Raw genomic sequence first — 21,273 nt, 5'->3', positions numbered from 1 at the left:
ATCAATATCCTTATTCATGCAAATTGTTTGATTGGGTTAACCACCCGCAGGGAGACCTCTGGTCATTTTTTTTTACTTTAATTAAGATGTAACGAGAGCATTGCAGCCACATTTATTTGTTCGTATAGCTCGTCTATGCATATTTTTTTAAAATACAGTTTTTTTTGTGAAAAATACAACTTTCGGAGATTCAGAATACAGTTTTTCGATCCCAAAGGTTGGCAGGTCTGCCTAAAATCCACAATTTAACCCCCCAAAAACCCATGGGCTTGTTTGGACCAAAAAAATACACTTAACCATATTCCATCTCACTGCCCGCCACATTTGAGGTTGTGATGCTTGTGGTTCTGCAGATTTCATAGATTGTTCACTTTTCAGCCATGTCCACTTTGCATGGAATTGGCCGTATGCAGGAGCTTTCTACCACGTGGTTCTTTCTGAAGTACCGGTATTTATAGGTCAAGAGCATTATTTAAATTTCATATTCCTGGACTTGACTAAACTGTTCAAGTTTCAAAGATAATGATTCCTACATTTGTAAAGAAAATAGTGAAAACTCAGACATTTATATTTATATCATAGTACAGTGGAACACCACTATAACGAACATCGCGGGATCCACAGAAATTGTTCATAAAAGCAATCATTCAGTATAGCGATTTTAAGCTGCCGGTGTTTCGGTACTCACTTTTCAATAAATAGCGCCCTTCAGAACTTCACCCTGCACGCCCTGGTAGTTACTGAAAGACGACTTTGAACACGTGCCGACTATTGAATTATGTAATTGCACAGTTTTTGAGCTTACTACCTATGGCAATGGGAGGCTTTCCCCTTCTATTCCTTAGGGAAATAATAGCCACTTGCCACTTCTGTTGACATTTTTCAACAACAGTATTCTGTATGTTTGGTACACAAAAATCGGGAGCCAAGGACGATGTTCGGTGTAGCAAAATGTTTGGTATAGCGGTGTTCGATATAGCAATGTTCCACTGTATATGAAGCCTGTTGAATGTTGTTGATGACAAGCTCAATCCAAAACTGAAATGTAAGTCACTGCACTTACAGAGCGTGACAGTAGACACAAATACACTTGAACAAATATGACAAGCATGGATCAACTGTCATGTTCTCTAGAGGAGCTTCCCTAAGAAAACAGGTACATGTATATCAAGGGTTTTGACCCTAGTATTTGTTTATATTGCTGGTCAAGATGATCATTATTTTGTGCATCTCATCAGGTGGGGACAGTAAGACCCTGATGGTGGTACAGATTTCACCTGTTGCAAAGAATGTGAGTGAGTCGCAGTGTAGCCTGTCGTTTGCTCAGAGGGTGAGGGCCGTGGAGCTTGGGGCAGCATCAAAGCGCACTGAGACTGCTGAGGTTGCTGTCTTGAAGGATCGCTTGGCACAGTATGAGGTAACAACCAGTGTTTGGTTTGATCTTAGTATGGAACAATCAGTGATCCCAAATTACCTTTCCATTTTTCTAGCATAGGGACTTTAGGGGCTTGATTACTGGCATCGTTGTACATGTATACATACTGGTTTATAGCTTTTGAATTGCGCCTCTTGAGAAAAGCCATTTCACATTCACAAAGAAGACTGGATAACTCAGTTTGTAGGACACCATAATGGTCTTTCAGGGAGTGCAAATATAAATCCTTTTCCCTTCAATGTTTGCTTCACCATTCAGATGCATTAAGTCGGTGTTTGTATTTTAACAAAAAGATGTTCAAAAAATGCATGTACCGTAATTTTCGGAATATAAGCCGCGGCTTATACGTTGATTTTGCCCATGAAAATCTTTACTGCGGCTTATACACAGGGCGGCTTATACGCCGAGCCTTGAAGAATAAAAATGAAATTCACATGTGTATTTAATGTTCTGGTATAAGAAGAGGTATGTTGCTGAAATGAATTATCAATTAAGAAAGTCATTAACGAACCGAAACCACGTGCCACGTAAAGGTGTCGAGCGGTAAAAAGTACGGTGAAAGCTGTCTTCGATATCGACGCTTGCAACAAGCCGTACGTGATTCTAGTGCTGCTGCATGCAGCATGCTTTCCCCAGCGGACCACACCATTTGAGGTAATATAGGGGTGTACTATCTTGGAAACAATAATTACCAACATTTCCGCTGTTTAAAAAAGGGGGAAAAACGACTAGTATTTTTTATGGTGTCCGAAACATTTCTTTATTCGATAATCCGTTGTTCAACGTCGCAATATAATTTTTGTACTTGAAATGTATTCAAGAAACGATGTAAACCTCAAAACAGGGACTACATCACCCCTTACACAATTAATGGATTCGTCCATGAAAATGGCAGCATCGTTTTGACAATTTTCGAAGAAAGTTACGATCGAAACTTGAATACTGCTCGTTAGTAATCACAAAAAATTTGATAAGTTTTGAGATTAAACGGACCTGTATATTTTTAGGACAAAACAAATCAGCATCTGTTGCCACAAAGCAAGATTTGTACGTAGCGCTCCAGTCAGACAACACACGCAATGGGGGAAAATCACGGTGGGTTGCATACTCTCTCACGTGCTGCAGGAAAATGTTGTCACAGGCCGGCGCGGCGCAGGCTGCCGCGCCGGGCGATGTATTAACTTTTATGGACGGGGAAGCCGGCAGCAATTCCCGGTGTTTATTTCTCATCATCATTTTCCACATTTGTTTGTGAGAGTATCGATTGTAAATGATTTGATACAACTTTTGTGGCCCTTTTTATAGCTTCTGTAGTGTAAATGGAACTGGTTCAGAGCATTTTGGCTAGAATTTGGAGGCCTTACAAAATTGAAACCGCTGCCGTCGGTGCGGCTTATACGCCGGTGCGGCTTATACGCCGACTTCAAATCTTAATTTGCAGATTTTTGCGTGCTGCGGCTTATACGCCGCGCGGCTTATATTCCGAAAATTACGGTAGTTAACTTTGGAAAGTATTTTGTAGTCATACGTATAAAACTTTAAATGAAATATAGTACATGAGTTGTAATTTACGGGAGTTGTGCAGTTGTTTCATACATTTATAAGTGAAGCAAGGGAAATCTGTTGGCTGCGTGTACTTTTGAACTGTGTGCACTTTTACTCATTGCCATCACTGACTGATAATGTCACTTTGTTCGTTGCAAATGACATATGAATCTTAGTTTTCAGATAAAATAATAATAATAAAATTCCTTCCCGCTCCTTCAGAAAGAAACAATATTCTTACAGGTTTCGTTCACATTCTTGCTTCCTTTTCCTTATGTAGGACGGTCCATCCTCTGGTTATCACTCCTCACCAACAAGGAGCAACAGGAGCACTCCAACAAAAACCCCTCGAGGCACCCAGAGAAAATAACTCCCTGTCACCACATAGCTCACAACCGTCTTAACTGCAACTAGGAGTAACAAAGGTGCACCACCAAGAACCACTCTAAGAAGAAGATATCTCCCTAACCTCAGAGTCTCTGTTCAGTCATCCAGTCACCAACTATGAACAGGGGTACCCCGACCAAGAAACCCTCATAGTACCCGAAGTTGATGGCTCCCTGATCACAGAACCCCTACAACAACCATCCAGTTACTATCTTTGAGCAACAGAAGCACCCTAAAAAAGACCCCTTACAGTATCCCATCATGATAGCTCCCTTAAACCTCTAGTTGCCAACTAGGAGCATCAGTGATACCCCAACAAGAAACTCATGAGTCACTCCAAGATTGTAGCTCCCTGACCCCAGAATCCCCCTTCAACCCTCCAGTCATGCCATATTGGAGCATGGGGGTTACCCCAAAAGGCACCTCAAGATAATAACTTTTGACCCCCGAATCCCATTCACTTTCCATTCCCCAATCAGGAGTAACTGCACTGATCAGGGGTACCCCATCTCAAAGCCCTTGAAGCTAATTCGTTGGCACAAGATGCATAGAACTGTGTTGTAGTACAACACCACCTTTTGTAGAGTAAACATACATCTCACATAAGCATGATGCAGTACATGTTGTGTACGTTGAAATGAAAAGATCAAGTTTGGTTGTGGACACAATCTCCCTCCACCCCCACACTCCCAGTGTCTGGTCAGGGAACAGACCTAATGTGCCATCTCAGTAGCTCATAAAGGAAGCTAAAACAGTAGGCAATATCTATGGCCTATAAAACCCTCTATGAATATCATTTTAACTGCAATCCAGTTTGGTCGATTGATTCTGATATTGTCAGAAACAGATTGTTATCCAACTTGACTTGACTCAAGTCAGTTTTAAGGAGGAATCCAATAGTACACTATTGTCAAACTTCCAAAACCAAAGGTTCATGTTCAGTATTTTAAACTTACACGCCAAACCAGAAACAATGGTCGTATCCAAGTATCTTATGGAATGCACCTCTGCCACTTTTTGTACTGAATTGACATGTCTGTGCTGGCAGTTCTCAAAACCTATTGGAACAATTGACCATAAAATCCCCCTTCCTTGTAATGTACATTTGAACATGTGTTTATTTCCGAAAGTATGTCAAGTATGTCTTATGACAGCTATGCATCATATTTTACATCAACTGGCCACCAAAAGTAGCCAAATTTGGCAATATAGCACAATGTAGGCTGCTCCTGTTTGAATGCCTGTGTCATGTTGCAGAGGCTGTTGCCCATGTGCGGATGAGCTCAGGATCTTGTCTTCACTTAATGACACTGAAAATGCATGTCAGTACTAATGTAAATCAGTATTGGCGGTGCACCATGTTGTGGCACTTTTTGAGCCTTCTGTTCTAAATGCTGATGCTTTGAATGCTGCCATTTGGTTGAGTCACTATGGTAGACAGACTGCATTTAACCTGCAGGTTGATAGGTCTACCCCCCCCCCCCCCCAACACACACACACGTTTGTTTTACATACGCTATGTGGACATTCCTTTATTTTCGTGTAGTTAAGAAAAAATCGGTACCAAAAATAACTTTACTTAAACTGTGAAAACTCTTTTAACCCAATTTTTTTTCTATGATTCCCTGGACACTTTTCTATGATTCCCTGGTTATGTGGACACGGCTTAGTCCACATAACGTTAACACAACCTGCATTATGTGGACATCTTTTGTTCACAAGTCCACATAGGGAATGTAAGACAAACTCACGACCACCACCACACCCCACCTCTGATTTAGCAGCAGCCAAGATTCCAGGTAAATGACTGTGCTTATGCCAGGAGTTGTTTCTTGACAAAGTTTTTTGTTTACACCCTTCCCCATCCAGATAAGTGTGTCAGCGCTCACGCCGGAAAGATGGTAAACCTTGGGGAAAGAATTTGTGTTTTTCTTAAGTCCAACTCAAAACAAAATACTATCTTGGAATGTAATTATTCCTTAACTCTAAAGTGTGTAAATGTATTGAATTTGAAATTTCCTGAATACTTTATTGCTCAGAATGTTTTGGGAATATTTATGAATCTTAAAAAGAACCTAGGAATCCTGAAAAATCATGAAATTATAACAAAAAGGCTCTTAGAATTTGACCAAGAGGATCTGAAAAGTCTTTCTTATACATGTACTACAATTGCCCTGGAAAATTTTATTTCGAAAATAATAAAAATTGCCCAGAAAACTGTTTATTCCTTGGAAAAATATCTAAAGTCATTATCTTATTGCTAGCTTTTGTTGTATGTAATCACTGTTAATATAATCTTCAATTGTTGCCATTGTACCTAATGTATTCTTGAAAAGAACAAAACATTGTCTTGTACAAATATGTAGAAAAAAATGTAAATATTGTTTTTATTTCCAAGAAATCATGTTTGATATCTTTTTTTGTATTTGCTATTATGTCATTTTGCAATGAACTGAACCCGTTTAATTTATTTGAAATTGTATATAAAGTATGTATTTGTTGTGATACTCTGCAAGTGTTTGGATTCATAATGGATACAAAATGTAGACATGTATTTGTATCATATATGAATAGTACTGGAAACTGTTGGCAAATGGTCATAAGAACATTCAAATTCAGGCAAATACAAGACCAAGTTTTAAGCTTGAACAATTATGAAATTGTCATTGTGCTGGTGAACAGTGTCAATAGTTTTGTATCATTTCGAATTTACATAGCACTTCTTAAATTTGTTGTTTAACTTAAAACACCCACCATTTTGCTATAGTGTACATGTTATGATTGCGATTTTTAGAGTACTATAAAAGATGTGTTCTGAGAAATTATCCGTCCTTTATCATATATACACCATCATGTGCAACTGCTGCATCAGCCCATTTTTTTATGTCGATTGATTGTAGGGTTGGTTTTTCTTTTCTTTTTTTCAAAAATGTGTGAGTTTGGGGGGGGGGGAAATGGCTGTATTTATATTAATATTTCTCAACTTTCTTAGACTTTTATGTGACCTACATTGGAAAAATACCTGTACGTGTATTACCAACAATGCTAATGCTATGAGTAACAAGAGAACAAATTACACATTAACAGCACTGTTTATAAGCAGTTCAGAAATGTGCTATTATTCAGTGCACCGTCACAAGTATTTGGCTACAGGTATCAAAGTTCATTAAGAAGACAAAATTGACTTTGTATTCAACACTAATGGGGACAGTTTTTCTCCAGTACATGTATTTTTATGCTGTAGGCACTGCAAGTTACAACTTCAAAATTCTGTAAGATTCTTCAGAAGATATTTCTCGCCTTTCCTGTTAGTATGAACCAGTATTCCTATATTATGTAGTCGCCATTGGAATGAAACATCACAACACCAAGAAGGACCAGAATATGCTTCCTCCTCAAACTACACCGTACTTAAATTCATGTTCATGGTTTGCAAGTTTATCCCTCAAGTGAAAATTAAGATTTACGACAGTTGCAATTGAATCATGAAAAGTGAATCACAAGTCGTGCAATCCCAAGACAAGTGGTCAAGCTATTCAATGAACTGTCACCAAGGCATTCCTTACATTGGTCAATGGTCATCCCTAACCGGTGACCCGACTTGTGGATTGACTTGATTTCAACTTGGGTTTACGATACGAGCATTGGCTTGGCAATCTGCCTTGTTATGGGACTGCGACATTACAAAAGGCTTAAGAGTCTAGGATCTGCATTTGACACTCAGATTTTAATGTGTATCCTCCAACAGTACTATCATCCAGAGAATTAGTTTTAAAAAAACAGGTCCAGGATTTAGATATTTTTTTTTTCCTGACGCATTAAAAAAAATGACCAAGAGGTGTGCTTGCTCATCAATATGTAGATGGTAAAGAAAGTATTCCACATTTCAAAATGGAATTGTTGAAAGTACATGTAGATTGGGAGCATGTTTTGTTTCATTTTCAAGTTGCAAACTAGAATTGAATAGGAAACTTACTCAAACAGCCTCAGACTGGAACACTCAAGAAAATATCAGACCTTGGAGGCTGAAAATTGTGTGAAGTGGAATTACCAAAATGTACAACTCGTGTGTTTTTAGTTGTTTTCAAATAATCCACAAAGGGAAACTGACTTATAATTTTTAAAAGTTGAAATAAGAAAGTGACTGAAGGAGGGTTTGAACCTGCGACCTCTGGATTGCCGTTCCGGTGCTCTACCAACTGAGCTACACATATCCAGCCCTATGTTGGGGGGTTCCCATTCACAATATGGGAAACCGCAAACATAGGGCTGGATAGCTCAGTTGGTAGAGTACCGGAACGGCAACCCAGTGGTCGCAAGTTCAAACCCCACTTAGGTCAATTTCTTTGTTCAACTTTTAAAAATGCTTTTAGATGTGTTAAGACATGAGCAGTATATCCGGGTTTGGGATAGGAAAGGTGTGAAATGCATCTTACATTCCCGGCTACATGTAGTGAACTCAAATGAAGAATGTACATTAATTATGCACACAACAAAATACTCAAGTAAATTGTTTTTATGAATGCATAAAAAAAAGTATTAAACCAGAACTGTATTTCAGATACAGTACTTCTTTACAAGTTTGTGGGAGGAACATGATGTGAACTCACTGAATGTTCATTACTAGATTTGTCACAACTTGCAGTTATTTTTCAGATGTGGGGATATTTCTATCCAATTTTAATTTGTGTTAGTGGAACTAACTCACTCCATAGTAATGTGAAGAATGCAATAGTTTAATTAGTGTTTATTTTCCTAGCAAATGATTAAAGTAACTTCATGACACAAGTAATCAAGTCTGGCTTTTGTTTCTTTTTATTTCCAAGTTGTATGTACACAGTAAATGCAAGTATTAAAAAAAATCATAGTTAACAAACAAGTGGTATTCAACAGCAAGATTATATCCAGTTTCCTTTTGGACATCTACATGTTTAAGTTCATCATTCATGTGTGCATGATGCAGCATCACTTCATAATTGAAGTGTGTTGAGATCCCAGCTTTATAAATTACATTGAAATGGTATGGAGTTCAGTGAAAATTGAAATACATGTACACATGTACATAATTAATTGGATGGTAATGCACAATGGTAATAAATAGTGAACACTTCACCAATAAATAGTATACAAATAACGAATGTTTGTGAGTGCGATGGTAAGAATAATTTCATGAGGTGACAGATTGAATGTTCTATTCCACGAGGCGAAGCCGAGTGGAATAGAACATTCAATCTGTCACCGAATGAAATTATTCTTTCCATCGCACGAACGTAAAACATTCGTTATTTGTTTTATACAACACCAGAATAAATTCTCGTCAGTTGATTGGTAAATTGTAAACTACAATTTATTTTGATTTTAAAGATGTTGAACTACCCCTTCACGAAAATGTTTGAACCCAACGCTGTAGCGCTGGCTCTTTGGAACAATACGCGCTACGCTGAACGCGCACACCAGCATGCATTTTGCACGCAAATACCGCGTCATGGAACAAGCGCAAAGTGAAACAGTGTAACGCATGGGTATAACGCATGGTCGCACCGTGCATTATACCGAATAATAATATGTCACGTGATCTACAATTCACCAATCAGATGACGGGGATTTATTCAGGTGTTGTATAATATGCAATAGAATGATTTTAGGAACCAAAACTGAAATTTGAAATACAATTTATAAATAAAATTACATTACATGCAACTATTGGGACACAACATGTTGCAGTTTCCCCACATTCCACATCCTAATGTGTTACCGCCTGCACATGCACACATTCCTACTTTTTTCCCCATGTTTTCCTGCTGAAGTTTATGTTAACTTTCTGTGTGCTTACAGTCTCTGGAACATGACCAACTAGAACAAAGGTTCTGTGACCAGAAACCTAAGAGAATTAGTACACATACATGCACATGAAACTTATGTCCTGTGTGTGACAACTTGCTAGCCCTCCATTATTTACTTATGGATTGCAAGCGTGACATGTACTTAACATAGTGTGAAAACAATACATGTACACATAAATGTCAACCCCAACATTAGCTAGACCTGTTTGAACATGCGAACTTCAAGTGGAACAATATCATCATTGAATATGTGTAGCCCAGTGTTGCTTCGCATTATTATCAGAAGGTTTTCTCAATTCTCTAACAAATTCTGGAGAAATGTATATTAAAGGCAAATCTCAGCCATGTGGGGCAAGACGCTCACTGCGCGTGGGTTTGCTATTTTAGAAAACAATGGTGAATGAGTCAGGAAGGTTGTTTGTTTTTGTTGCTAATATTTGCCAACATTTATGGCAAACATTTGGTCACCTTTGCTCCAATGGTTGTAAATGCTGGCAAACAATAGCATAGTTTGTGTAAGTGAAATGCACACAGGGTCATTGCAGTCTTGTAACACAGGTGTACGAAGGCTAGTTGCAATTTTTGATCAGTTAATAAACACTACTTATCGTGAAAATATCTCTCACTGACAGAAATGTGCAATGTTTCAGAGATGAAAAGGTTGCTTGTCCATGGAGTCCATTGACTGTCAGCATCCTACCAGTAGCTTGCCAGGGCCTAGTCCGTCCAATTTGAACATTCAGCATTTTTCAATACCAGCCTAGCCACAGAACTCATTCATCTGGCGGTTTCCTGAACTCTTTTTTGACTCTCTTCTCCTGTGGTTCGTCAAGAGCTTGTGTTCGGTTGCGCTTCTTGGTGAATTTATTAGTAATTGTTCCAACCAATGTGCTATATCTGGAGATAAAAAAACAAAGGAACAAATCTCAAACTTCTGATGAATGTACAAACCTATGATAAGTAAGTTCTTGTGCCAAGTGGCAGATCAACGGGCATGTTGTCAAAGCAATCATTTAATGACAATCCACACATTACCTTCTGGCCATTTCTTCATCAGACACCGTCATTTCTCTTTCTCTCTGCTCAGATATAGCTTCCAATTCTTCAGCCTCAATGCTGCGCATTATTTTCTGCAAGATAATGTTCCGAAGCTTGAGAATTCAACTAAAAAAATAGCATCCACATATTGTATACATGTATGTTTAGTGCTGTGAACAACCAATGCAGGCCAAGCAGCTTTGGTTTTTGTGCAAGAGTGAGAGCTGTTGCATGACAAGCAAATGGGCTGTTTCCGTTTGTTTCCCTCATTGATGCAACATTCCATTCTGAGCATTCTTGCGGTAGACTTGTACCACCAAATATCACTTTTTTCATAAACGTGGGAGAGAGATGGCCTTTTCTTGCTGACAGGTATATTGGTATAATAATAGTGAACAAGTTTCTGACGAGAAAACATTTTTCTGGTAAGGCAAATTGAGTTTTTAAGCCACAGTGACAAATTTGGTCAAGAAAATTGATTATTTAAAAATATTTTTAAAAAAAATTTAAAAAAAAAAGCATTCAGCAACATAAATTTGCAGATTTTCTTTTAGTGTGGTAACTGCTTGTTTGATTTGTCAGTTGGTAAGACAGTCAATCGACTATTCAATCACACAATAAATTTGAGATCCAACAATCAATCAGCAGTAAGACTCACTTCAATAGAAGGGTTCATTCCCTTGTATGACATCCGCCCAAATTTAAGATCTTCACAGACAGCAAAGCTTGGTTCCACATCAAAATTACTCCTTATTTGTTGAGAAAAAAATTGGACATGTGCATTTAATTAGTTTGCAAACAGCAGAAATATTGAGCAACTTCTTTAAAATAGATTTTGCATTCTTCACTTTTCCAACTTATTTTTTATGGTAATAAACCCCTCAACTGTGGTTTTGGGGATATTTTTAATCAAGTTGGGTTGCAGAAACAGAACTGACTCAAGCAGGATTGAACTTGCAGTTGCAACCTCCGGATTACAGACTGCACACCTAATTCAGTTCTACATGTATGTTTATAACTCCGTTGGCATTTTTCCAAAGAAGCTTACTGAATCCACAGCAGGGTTGGTTTCCAATTCCATTTTTTTTTTGGGGGGGGGGGGGGGGGTATGAATCACAGACTTTGCCCTCACTCTTTGACAGTTATCTCTGGTAGATCAAGAAACCAGTGAGTTTCATCAATACGGCGTCTCTGTTCTGCTTCAAGCTCTTTCTGTACATTGGACTCTTGAGTGCGCTGCATAAACTGAAAGTGGAGACAAGATACATGTAGGTGGTCAAGCATGAACAGAAGAAAGCAGCACTGACAATAGAATGGAGATGACAGTAACGGTCATGAAGATCAGCCATGTAAGACATTTGGGAAAGTTCTCTTACTTTTAATCAGGGATGGTTATGACTGTTGCCATATTAAATATAAAAAGGGGGAGGGTTACATTACATGGATCTGTTTGAAATCAGTTTTCAAACACCGAGTGGAAAATTACAGCAATTTCTATCTCACATGAGAATCATGTGAGGTTTGAAATCATTAAGTGATCAAAGCCGTTTTCAGTGCATTATTTTTTTCTTCTTTAGTTTTAAGTAGATTTCATGTCTTCTTTATGATTCTTGGCTCAAGATTTTTTACAGAATTACACAATAGGTTTGCAAACCATTCCTTAAACAAGTGATGAATAGAGATCATTTAAAATTCCTGCAGTCATTTTGGACAAACGTTCTCCACTTTTCCCCTCTAGTTACAGGATAGCCCCATAAATGCCGCTCATGTACTGAACTTCCCAGGCACATTTAAGTAGCTTCCGTAGTGAAAAAAATAGTTTTAAAAAAACAGTCTAGATTTTCAAATTCATGAAACAAATTTTTAAGGAAATGTTGCACGCATTGGTTTGTGGCTCACATTATGGAGGAGGTCCAGTATTTGAGCCTCAATCTGTCACTGTTCTCACAAAGTGACGAAATTTCTATAACTGACAAATGTTCATCACAAAATAATCACATTTTTTAAGTTAATCCTTATCATAAATATATTTTCGACCAGTTTGCAGTTGCAGAGTTGGGAAACTTTTGCACTGTCCAATCACTTATAAAATGCTTTGTTCTTTGTTTGTATAAAATCTTCTTTAAAATTAAACTGGAATTCATGATTTCAGTATTGTGCACATCAACCCGGCCCGATCTGATCGAGCCAAGCAGACTCCCCCAACCCGTACCCATCTACCTGCGGCTGGACACAGCAACAAAATCACCACGGCAAAAAAAACACTTGGCGTCTCCCCATCCCGTACCCAACCGCCAAATGCTCTCTAGCTCTCTGTCTCTCTCTCTCTCTGCCTGGAAAAGACAGCATAAATAGGAGTCCAAATTGTATCCCGTCAAGTAGACCCGTGAACGTGGCACCAATAACATGCCACGCGTAAAGTTCTGCGAAAAATAAAACTCTTCGACGTGTTCAAATTTTTTTTTTTTAAACATGAACGTCATTTGTCCCATGATTACATGTAGGCCTACTTACACATGAAGAATAGGGTGAATATACATTTCAATATAACAATCGGCATCTACATAAATTTGACTTTTGGGATAGTTGGGAAAGAGAATTACGGAGGCGGGTAGAGTCCGAAGTTTTGCAACTTTTCATGTTTCTCACCTGGGCCCCTGGTAACAAGTACCTGTTACCTCTGCAGAATGCTGCAGAATGCATGCGCGCATACGATAAGACGGTTCACCCGATTGATCGACGGCTGTTTCATGTCATATTGGAATCAATGTGACAATCAACTAATTCAGCTGATCGTAAATCTCATAGGGGTGCACACCGTTAAATAGGCCTAAACCCATCCTCTGAGCTCATGAATAAAAGTTATACCCTAAAAATATTCTATATTAGAGAGTTCTGAGAGCCATAAAATTGGGGAATTGAAGAGATATGGCAATGAACCTTTGCCCCGGACTTGGGGCTTCATCATTCTCGTTGTCTTGCTTTCCGCGACAACGCACCAAACGAAAATTGAACTCACTTGCGGCGCCTGAAAGCGGTGTGGTACCCACATACATCGCGCGCGCAGATTTTTTCGATGTCATCACGTGATGCATACATTTACATAATTAGCGAAACAAAATGGACGACAGCCGTTGGAACTAGCGCTTTTTTACGGACAAGCCACGGAAATCGTCAAGATTTTTCACATTTTTTTGTGGTCTGTTTCAAGTCAATCATTAGGCTTTGTAAATGACTGCTGAATGTATGTATGTAAACGAACTCTGGGGTGGGATATTAGAGGTGAAAATGAACAATTTTTGAGAGGCCATTTTTTTAGGGTCTCTTGCTACCACATTCTAACGAACAGGTTATGCCTCCAGCGTTACATGTGTGAATGAATATGGAACATGTCAGCTGGAGTTACTCAAGCTAGCCTGCACCTAGCTCTACTGAGTGGAGCGTTGAATTACGGGTACCCCTCCATACCAACGCTCCACCGACTCGCCATACTTTGGTAGCACCATCACAGTAGCATAGTCACAAACCCACGCGAGGACAAAAAGACCCCAAAAAAACGGTAAAGAGATTACAAATGAGAGAGACAGTTATCCTGGATTGATCTATACATTCTTGACATTCCATGAGACCCCTTATATTGTTCCCAAAATAGTCTGAAAACTTACAGTTCAATGTGTTTGCATGGAGGCTCAGTTCTTGAATTAGCTTGTCAATGAAGGCGTCTGACGTGACGTCACCGTCGTTGCTCGATCGCGAAGAAAAACAAGTCGCGCTTTATCAACGACTGTTTCGTGTAATAATACGTGCGCCGATCCGCGCCGCGCCGTACGACAGTATGGGCTTTGAACACACCCAAGGAGCACGTATTATTACACGAAACAGTCGTTGATAAAGCGTGACTTGTTTTTCTTCGCGATCGAGCAACGACGGTGACGTCACGTCAGACGCCCTCATTGACAAGCTAATTCAAGAACTGAGCCTCCATGCAAACACACTGAACTGTAAGTTTTCAGACTATTTTCCTGTTTTTTTTCCAAAATGTTCGCTGTTTGGGAACAATATAAGGGGTCTCATGGAATGTCAAGAATGTATAGATCAATCCAGGATAACTGTCTCTCTCATTTGTAATCTCTTTACTGGTTTTTTGGGGTCTTTTTGTCCTCGCGTGGGTTTGTGACTATGCTTCTGTGATGGTGCTGTCACGCCCCAACTATCGCATCGGTCCCAACTATAGTTGGGACTGTCCCAACTATAGTGCGGCAGTTGGGTCGGCCCAACTATAGTTAGGACTGGAGTTGCGCCGGATGCTTCATGCTTGATTGATCTTGTTGGATTATAAAATGTTCCGCGGCGCTGGCACCGTGTATTCGTTGTGCATGCATGCCGCAAGGCTGGCCGGTCACGTGGTACTGCCTAGTTGGATGAGTTGTCCAGCTGCTGGGTTTTATTATCCAGCAACATTTTGCAAAATTCAAAGATTGCCATGGCCAGCCAACTATAGATGGGCCCCTACCATAGGGCATAGCTAATGTTAAAGGTCTCAAGTCGGACATGTAATAAGCAGAGCTGTAGAGAATGTTTTATAGTCGTACATCAATGTAAACTATAGTAGGGACTGCCAAATAAAAATATTGCGGTGGCCCAACTACAGATGGTCCCCAGTAAAGTCAGATGTATTAGAGTTGTAGGGAATGTTTTATAATCGTACAACAATGTACACTATAGTTGGGACCGCAAAATAAAAAGATTGGGGTGGCCCAACTATAGATTCGCCCATCAATAGCTAATTTCAGTGGTCCCCAGTAAAGTCAGACGTGTATCAGAGCTGTAGGGAACGTTTTATGGTTGTACATCAATGTAAACTATAGTTGGGAAACTGCAAAATAAAAAGATCGGAGTGGCCCAACTATGGAACTTACAGTTGGGACTGTCCCAACTATAGTTGGGCCAGCCCAACTGTGGAACTACAGTTGGGACAGGCCCAACTATAGTTGGGACAGGCCCAACTATAGTTGGGACAGGCCCAACTATAGTTGGGACCGATGCGATAGTTGGGGCGTGACAGTGCTACCAAAGTATGGCGAATCGGTGGAGCGTTGGTATGGAGGGGTACCCGTAATTCAACGCTCCACTCAGTAGAGCTAGCCTGCACCTAGCCCCATAATGTGGCCAGTTTACTGGACTGCCTCCGTAAACATAGGCCACACAGCCACCATCTTGGAAACTGACTCGGCGAAATTTTGAAAGTGATTTCCACATTGCGACTTCAGACCCAGGATCAGGAATAGTCATCGGGTGTTACGCTTCCGCGTGACGTCATGCGCCAACAGCCAGCGCAGCCGGCAAAAACGAGTAGTTGACAGCGATCGCTCTCTCTGTGCTTGTTAATCGACCGCCATTCATTGTACACAATTTTTTTTTGTGCACAAACCAATTGCGGTCCTGGCCAATCCAGCAAGGTTGTCAAGTTAGCGGTTATTCCTCCTGTTTTCACTGCAATTGTAGGCTGAATCTTCATCGTGGATCGTTTTTTACTTCAAGGACCTGTGTAATGGTTATTCCAGGCAAGTTTGGGGTGAGTTGCAGTTGCAATTAGTGTGTAACGGGGACAAAATTGAACATTTTCCAAAAAAATTTGCAAATACTACAAGTTACGAGAAAAATTCGCTCCAGCCCTAGATGACAACCCAATGATAAAACTCAGGGCTGGGTAACTCCAGCTAGAGGGGTACCCGTAATTCAGCGCTCCACTCAGTAGAGCTAGCCTGCACCATGACCCATGTGCACACGCTTTCGAGTCAACTCGTACCTTGGGCGACTCGTACCTTGGACAACTCGTACCTTGGACAACTCGTACCTTGGACATCTCGTACCTTGGATAACTCGTACCTTGGACAACTCGTACCTTCAATTAAGACGACTCGTACCATCAGAATAAAAAGTAGAGTACATGTACACTGTACGTGCGCGACTTAGTGTGTGGTTCCTTGACTCCCAAACGATACGATTCTTTTCAAGTCAAAGTTAATTTCCTTCTCACAGAACCACATTCAAGATCTAATGGCTTTGCCAGGCAGCATTATTTTACGCATTGGGCCTGGCGGGCCGGCCTCCGAGGGCGCGAGCAGCGGTCGGTCGTGCGCGGTACCGATGCCGGTGACTCGGAAGCGGCCGGCGGTTTAACAAGTACACCCAAAGTGTCGCTCATCTATTGAAGCGTCGCTCATCTATAGAAGTGTCACTCATCTATAGAAGTGTCACTCATCTATTGAGTTTTATAGTGGAGAAACTTCAGATGCGGATTTGGTGTGGTTTAATTATGCAATACAGCCTAACCACCGTAACATCCTGTTTCCAGAGCGAGCTTTATTAAACTCTATTAAAACCAACCGACAAAATTTATAAAAATCAAATTTAAACATTTAATGTGTCTAAATAAAGTAATTTCTGCGTTTTCTTGTGAAGTCTAATAACCAAAGTATACAAGAGCAGTCAGTACTTTTAAATGATTCAGTCCTTTCCTAGCTATAAGTCTGAAAGTCTAAAATGTAAAAAAAAAATTCACAGTTGGTTTATTCATCAACTGGTTTATTCGAAACATTTACAAATTGGGGGCGGGGGTTTGGCCACTTTTTTCTTCATATATATATCATCTCAATGATGGTCATTCATTGCAGAAATGATGGTAAGACGTGAATCTTGGATAAAAACATCAGTTCCATAATATTTTCACGTAGCTTAAGTCTCTAAACGTAACGGCAGACTGCATCAATGTCACCGTGCACAGACGTCCATATTGACCGGTCAGCGCGGCGCAAGAACCGTGTCACTTTGCACGGATGCCGCGTGGGCCTGTGCATGCCGCGCACACAGTGCGTGTAAGCTGCCGCGGCCGGCTTCGCGCTAAATAAATTCCTCTTTTTGGGGGAAAAGAGAGCCCATACCAAAAAGAGATTCACCTTTATTTTAATAAGCAGTCCACTTCCAATGAGTTACGGTCCACTTTATTCAGCCTCGGATCATTATCCTGATTGACAGTACGACTTGTCTTACGCGTGATGGTACGAGTCGTCTTAACTGAAGGTACGACTTGCCGAAGGTACGAGTTGTCCAAGGTACGACTCGGTATAATGACGTCGAGTTGAAGGTACGAGTTGTCCAAGGTACGAGTTGCCCAAGGTACGAGATGACCCGTTACCGTGCACACGGGGGTGCAGTTTCTACTTCTATTCTAATTATAGCCCCACTAGTGTGGCCGTCGGTATGCTGCGCTGAACCTCTTGAGGTTCAGCGCAGCATACCGACGGCCACACTAGTGGGGCTATTCTAATTACGGATATGGCAAACCTTCATTTGCATCAGATTCTTGGATAGCTTCGTCTTTCCACGTCCATCTACCCGATGGTCGTTCGCCATGTTGTTCTAATAAATAGCAAATCGTTAAAATAAACGACAGACAAATCAGACATGCAGCTAGTGAGGGCCGGCCGGGGACGTACATAAGCATGCATAAGGCATGCATATACATGTACGTACGTGGGCCATGTGTTGGTTATTGGAACAGCGCCCTCCAGTGGCGTCACATTTGGCATTTTTGGCAAGTTCTCGGGATGCACCCCTCACCTGTATTAAAATTCCCATAGACACTAGTGCTAAATGCCCATACCTTAAAAGTCTTTATAAAATACTCAGAACTCTCACAGGTATTTAAGCTCCACAGAAAAATGATGATCAACATGGCATCTTTCAAATTCTTGGTGGGTTGACCATTGACTTTTCGAGAAATTTTCACCCATATAATAGACTATCACCGACCTATTTTTCCCAAAGCGGAAAAGTAGCCATCTCGAAAAACGATCCCTCCACAACATGGCAAATAAATAGCGCTACTTTCGAAAATTCGAAAATTCTCAGAATTGGAAGCCTCAGAACTCTCAGAACTCTTCAATTTAGAATATTTTGAGGGTACAGGTGGCGGATCCAGGAACCGGCAAGGGGGGGGGGGGTGGGTTTTCATCAGCAAACAAATTCTGAAATGTAGACAGGTTTTTTTCTCCGGACACTTGGCCTCCGTAAAATCAAAAACTGGGGGGGAACCATATTTCAATAGGGGACGCTGTTCAAATTCGACGATTATTAACACCGGAATGGCGTGTACAAATACCCCCTATCTAAGCTGCCTCTGTCCGTATTTTGGACAGGCGGACATTATACCAGTATAATTTGTTTGGGGGTGTCAGACCATGAGGGGTTCGCATTATTTTTTAGGAATTTCTATTTAAAAAACTTTTTGACAGAGCTGGGGGTTTTTTGGACCCCCCCCCCCGGATCCGCGCCTGGGGTATATAACTTTTATTCATGAACTCGGTGGATGGGTTTTGGCCTATCTACAGGTGTGCACCACCCTTCGCTTCTATAATTCTCCTTTTTAATTAGACTGATTCCCCGTCCCTCCATTGTCCTTTGGACCCGAATGTAGGTAGCTAGCAGCAATCTCGTCCCCAGGATGTCGAGCAGTACGCGCCCACTATTGGAAACGAGGTTGGAAATAAAGTGAGCACTGGGGACGAGGTTCAGCTAGCAGTGAATCCGCAATGCATCAGGAGGCTTTCCTCCTAATTAATGCAAATTATATGCAGGACGTGCTAGGTCTGAATCCAAAATCACTACGTTAATGTTAAAGGGAATATACATCATTTGCTTTTGCTGTAATTTTCAGAAATGGATGGAATTGGGGGGTTGGAAATATAAAGCAAATATAGTTGCACTGACTTTTTGGAGGTTTTGGGTTCGAAAATGCTATAAAAACCAAGAAAAACGATCATTTTCCTGTAGTCTGGTTCCCTGACTCCATATAAGAAGAAACAGAGCAGTTTACATACATTGGGGAATTGTAAGGTCAGGGAACCAGTCTAGCTGGCTCGTACCCGTTCATAGGTTTGTAATCGATTGCAAACAAGTGCAATGGTCAATTGGGGCCAGTATTTGAAAAAAAGCCAGTTGTTTCCAACGCTGATCGGCCGATCAGCGTTGGAAATTGATACAAAAATACCACTTTTCTTGAAAATGACAGTATACCAGGTGCCATAATTTTACAGGATGCTTCAGGCTGTCATTTACCAACATCCTATTAAGGTATTTCGCAAAAACTTGGTAGTTTTTTTTTTCGATGTTTGCAAATGTTGTATATTCCCTTTAAACTTTGCTTGGAACCAGCCTATTGCAAAATGGCAATATAGGCCATGAATGTGCAATTTCTGTGGCGATGAGCTTCAATTTTCGCTGAATTCGAAAGTGTCTCTGGCAAATACCAATCAAGAGTGGGGCATTACTTCAAGTTTCAGAATTTGAACCCATGCAGTTGAAATGCTTGAAAGATACCTTCATGAAGACATTCCAAAAGTGCCGGGACATCTGCTTTTCTGCTGACAGAATAGCAGAGAAGCAGATTAATGAACGTATTGCCAAAATGCATTTTTCTGCCATCAGAAAAGTAGGTTTCAGTTTACTTTTGCCCTTCACTGATGCATGGTTCAAAAAGGGACATCACAGGAGGGGTCCTCAACTTAATCTGTTTCATGTTTTAACCCAGCTCCTGACTATGGAAAAACGGGATCTCTGAAAGGAAAATACACAGTTTCTTATCAGAAATTAAATGAAAACTGGATGTGGTCTCCTTTTGTTTGCATAATGGACCATTATATTCCTGTTGAAACCATTAGTCAAAAACCGTTTCCTTTAATTGAACCCCCACCCCCCGCCAACACGGCGCACACAACTGAGTTTAAGATATTCATCGAGGTTAAACTATTTCTGTGACGTTACACTACTGTTATAAGTCTTCCGGCAGTTCTTGTCCTATGAATTTTACTACCCTGTAGTTGCAATTGCTCACATTGGTTTTGTATTTATTCTATCATACGATAAAACCTATATATTTTTTAAATGTTGAATATATTATGAAAGAATAGTATGAAGTAATTGTATACTAAATGCATACAAACGCCATGCACGTGCAGGTGTCGCATATGATGCAGAACATATCGGATTTCGTGCTTCCAATGGAATATTTTCATTGGCTACTTGTACTTAATCTTTAATGTTAGATCCAAGGCATAATTTTGAAAACTATACTGCATGGGAAATTTTTCCCGCCATCCCCGATTTCTCTAGCGCAAAAAACTGAGGATTTCCAAACCCGTCCGTCTCAGGAGTTATGGTCGTGAAAGGTGTTCCTTCGCCAGGAATTGGTTGTCTGCATTTCTAATCAAAGAGAAGCGGTAGGGACAGCAGTCGGCATATTAAATCAAACTGAAATTTTCCTCCAATTTGGGTTTTTGTTTTGTGTGAGCCGACTTTCTTTCCACCGAGTTCCGGTATCTGCGCTTCACGGGTTCCGTACGATAGTCCGAAGGTTTGATAGTCCGAAGCTTTGATATTCCGAACGCTTACATTTCCCATAAGAGGGGTTCGACAGTGCGAAAATGAAATAAGGTTCATTGATCCGAACATTTGATGCGATAGTCCACATATTCGTTAGGCCTACTCCGAAGGTTCGATGATGCGAACAGGGGCGTAGCAAGGTAATTTTTATTGGGGATAAACATTTCTTGAAAAGGGCACTTGCACATCCGTGCTGAAATGTAGACACGTTTTTTTTCTCCGGACACTTTGCCTCCGTAAAATCAAGTAATAGTGGGAGGGGGGCTGGTACCATCGATGGGCAAGGGCGGATCCAGGGGGGACCAAAGGGGGCCATGGCCCCCCCCAAAAAAAAACGAAACCAATTTTTTTTTTGTTTTATGTGACATCGCAATAAAGGCAGGCAATGAGTACACCACCATCTTTTCCTCAAAAAAACATTGGTTCAAGTGGTCAGAAATTGCCTCAGATCGCACCACAGAGCATCTAGAATCCAAAAATTTTTCGGGGCCCTTAAGCGGGCCCCAAACCCCACGCCGTAATTTATTTGACCCAATTTTTTGGGGCACCAAATTTTTTTTTGGCCCCCCCCCCAAAAAAAAT

General features: G+C 40.5%; 2 protein-coding genes across 4 annotated transcripts in view; one reads left to right on the top strand and one right to left on the bottom strand.

Annotated features, from left to right (window-relative positions):
• LOC119739520 (kinesin-like protein KIFC3) overlaps nt 1-8,163 on the top strand; it is a 47,707-nt gene extending 39,544 nt beyond the window's left edge. Inside the window, exons 18-20 of one of the 3 annotated variants that reach the window (XR_005272589.1) lie at nt 1,239-1,417; nt 3,261-3,405; nt 5,237-8,163. Coding sequence is in view for 2 of the 3 variants with exons in the window: in XM_038214496.1 (XP_038070424.1) it covers nt 1,239-1,417; nt 3,261-3,350 (269 nt within the window). In the remaining variant the exon portion in view is untranslated. Of the gene's footprint in view, nt 1-1,238; nt 1,418-3,260; nt 4,912-5,236 lie in introns of those variants that run through there. The other 2 variants (XM_038214496.1, XM_038214497.1) reach the window with 2 other exon arrangements.
• Nucleotides 8,164-9,118: 955 nt separating this feature from the next.
• Nucleotides 9,119-17,807, bottom strand: LOC119739521 (M-phase phosphoprotein 6-like). Its single transcript, XM_038214498.1, has 5 exons — nt 17,596-17,807; nt 11,381-11,493; nt 10,907-10,997; nt 10,246-10,340; nt 9,119-10,107 (listed from the first exon to the last, which is right to left on the bottom strand). Exons 1-5 carry the CDS (start codon nt 17,662-17,664, stop codon nt 9,984-9,986), a joined length of 492 nt encoding a protein of 163 aa, XP_038070426.1. The 5' UTR covers nt 17,665-17,807; the 3' UTR covers nt 9,119-9,983.
• Between the last annotated feature and the right edge of the window lie 3,466 nt (nt 17,808-21,273).

This window comes from Patiria miniata, unplaced genomic scaffold (assembly GCF_015706575.1).
Source record: "Patiria miniata isolate m_02_andy unplaced genomic scaffold, ASM1570657v1 HiC_scaffold_30, whole genome shotgun sequence".
Lineage (NCBI taxonomy): Eukaryota > Metazoa > Echinodermata > Asteroidea > Valvatida > Asterinidae > Patiria > Patiria miniata.
Note: the sequence above shows the minus strand (reverse complement) of the source record. Positions and strands in the feature narration are given on the sequence as shown.